Genomic DNA, 3,037 nt, shown 5'->3' on the forward strand with positions numbered 1-3,037 from the left:
TCACCTGAATCAGGATATTGCTAACTTTTTGTGGGTTAGATGGGTTAAATATTTTTAAATTTTTACTTGTCAAGGTTACATACAAAGGGGTTATATTTACATAAGTAAGGCAATAAGTACATTTCTTGTTAAACTGGTTACTCCCTCCCTCATTTTTCTCCCATTTTCCCTCCCCATCTCCAAGTTGTACAGATCATTTCCAACATACTGTCTTGTGAGTATCGCTGTTGCATTGGTTCCCCCTTGTCCTTTGTCTCACCATTCTGTTGTTCCCCTTCCCTTCCCTAATTCAGAAATGTATATGCAATAGCAGGGAACCAAAACCATATACAGTGAAAAGAGGAGTCATACCATAGTGGGAAGAACATACAAAAGAAAGAAGAAATCACGTGGTACATTAAGATATGGACACAAGAGGCTGTATAAAAATTTTAATTTGTGTTCTTAATAACTACATTTCTTATGCCAGTATATTTTTATACATTTTCAACTAAAATAATATATTTTATAGCATCTTTTAAGTGGTTGAACTGAACATGGACTAGATGTACAAATGTTATTGTGTACTAATTAAAATTTATTCATGGAAAAATCCATTTTGATTTTATTACTATAATTTTTTAGTCATTTGGATAATAAAGATTATTCTTGAACCCAGTTCAAATAGACAAACTTTCATAACTAATGCAACTGCTGGTCATTAGTGGCTCATACCTATAATCCTATCTACTTAGGAGGCTGAGATCTGAGGATACTGTTCAAAGCCAATCCTGGCAGGAAAGTCTGTGAGACTCTTTTCTCCAACAGAAACCACTAGGAAACAGGAAGTGGTACTAAATCTCAAGTGGTATAGTGCTTCACCTGGAGATGAAGAACTGAGAGACAGCGCCCAAGCCCAGAGTTCAAACTACTATCAACCCGAAAAACAAAACAAACAAACAAAAAATAAAACTAATGTAACTGCCACAGTTTCCCTTATTTGTAATAATTAGTATGCATCTAGTATAATCTTAGCAGATGAGCAGAACAGCTCAGTAGCTAGGTATACATGACCATACAGGATGACACTAAACAAAATGAACTCAAAGACATGGACACAATAAGTTTTTCTTTGTTGTTGTTATTTTTAATGGAGTACATGATTTCTTTCTTCTTTTGTGTTTTTTCCTCTATGGCTTACCCCTTTTGTCACTGTGTTTGATTTTGGTACCCTAGATATTGTTTACACATTTGTGTGAATCAGGGAAGGGAATGGGAACAACAAAATGGTGAGACAAAGGACAAAGGAGCAACCAATACAACAGACACTGTATCACAAGACACTGGGTAGGAAATGGTCTGTACAAATTGGAAGATGAGCTAAGTGGGAGAAAAATGAGGGAGGGGGTAACAAGTTTGACAAGAAATGTACCGATTACCTTACTTATGTGACTGTAACTCCTCTTCACATAACTTCCAGGAAAGCAGAAGTAGTCTTGTGGATCAAAGTGGTAGATCACTAACTTTGAGCAAAAGGAACACAGGAATAGTGCCTATGCCCTCAGTTGAAGTCCCATATCCAATAGGAATAATAATTATTAGTTTCATAGTAGAAAACAATCATTAGACCTATCATATAGCATATGCAAAGGGCAGAATAAAATGTATATGCATGTTTCTATTCATTTTTTGTACAGGAAGTTTCTTTGGAGCATATTTTGAACAGATGCCAGAACATCTTTATTCCTAAAGCTATAGATGATGGGGTTAAGCATGGGTGTGACAAAGGTGTAAAATATGGCCAAGAATTTATCCTTGCCTGCAGTGTGGTAGGACCTTGGCTTCATATAGGTAAAGATACATGGTCCATAGTACATTGTAACCACAACCATGTGACAGGAACAGGTGGAAAGGGATTTTTTCTGTGCCTGTGAGGATTTCATCTGGAACACAGCATGCAAAATTTGTATGTAAGATAAGGAGATGATGAAGAAAGGGGTCAATAGAAACATAATTCCACTTATATATATTATTCTTTCATAGTTTGATGTGTCTACACAGGACAGTGTCAGCAAAGCAGGGATTTCACAAAAAAAGTGATCAATGGCCCTAGAATGACAGAAGGATAAATGCATGATATTTACTGTGTGAACTATGGAGTTGAGGGTCCCAACCAGCCAGGCCCCTGCAGCCATGAGCCTGCTGACAGCATCCTTCATGAGCACTGGGTAGCGCAGTGGGTGGCAGATGGCTGCATAGCGATCATAGGACATGGCAGCCAGGAGGAGGCACTCACCACCCAGTAGACCAAGAGACCAGAACAGCTGGAAGCCACACCCCACAAACGAAATTGTTCTGCTGCCAGACAGAAAGTCAGTGATCATCTTGGGGACAATGTTGGAAGTATGCAAGATATCCATGAAGGAGAGGTGGCTGAGCAGGAAGTACATTGGGGTATGGAGTCGCGAGTCTCCTCGAATAAGGAGGATCATGAGAGCATTTTCAGCTAAGGTCATAACATAGGTGATAAATAGACATGAGAAGAAAGCTAGACTTGCTTGAGAAGAAGAGAAGAGTCCCACAAGTATGAAGTCACTATTGGATGTGTGATTTCCATGGCTCATGATGAAATTTTACCTATAAATAAAAAAGAATAACATATATAATGGCAACACTAATGGGAAAGTATTTATATCACAAGCACAATAGTTTACATAATTATAATACAGTACCGCACTATGGTATAAATGAGTTAAAGATGCATATTATAAATTCACATTAAAAGTGTCTCCATCAGTTTTTGAATGGAACATGCTTTAAAGGTGGATATTAATTTCCACAAACCAACCGTTGTCATTTATTATCTTGAAAGCATGTGTGTCTCCTACTTCTCATTCATCCCGTACCCTTCAGCAATTCCAGTTTTCTCCATAATGACTGCATCTCAAGAATGCCTACTCCTGTGCTGCCTCTTGAAGTCTAATATAGAGCTCTAATCCTTGATTGCCTAATCATTCTTATTCTCATAAATATTTCATTTGGCATAGCTAACACTTCT

The 3,037-nt window shown here is 37.7% G+C and overlaps 1 protein-coding gene across 1 annotated transcript; it reads right to left on the minus strand.

Moving 5' to 3' along the window:
• Nucleotides 1-1,661: 1,661 nt before the first annotated feature.
• On the minus strand, nt 1,662-2,603 carry LOC138835611 (olfactory receptor 2AJ1-like). The gene has a single exon (XM_070034081.1). It carries the CDS (start codon nt 2,601-2,603, stop codon nt 1,662-1,664), a length of 942 nt encoding a protein of 313 aa, XP_069890182.1.
• Nucleotides 2,604-3,037: the final 434 nt, after the last annotated feature.

Source organism: Dipodomys merriami, unplaced genomic scaffold (assembly GCF_024711535.1).
Source record: "Dipodomys merriami isolate MVZ:Mamm:240054 unplaced genomic scaffold, mDipMer1.0.p SCAF_24, whole genome shotgun sequence".
Taxonomy (NCBI): Eukaryota; Metazoa; Chordata; class Mammalia; order Rodentia; family Heteromyidae; genus Dipodomys; species Dipodomys merriami.

Excerpts from the sequence above, each read along its gene's own strand:
- LOC138835611 (XM_070034081.1), bottom strand. The coding sequence starts at position 2,603 with ATGAGCCATGGAAATCACACATCCAATAGTGACTTCATACTTGTGGGA.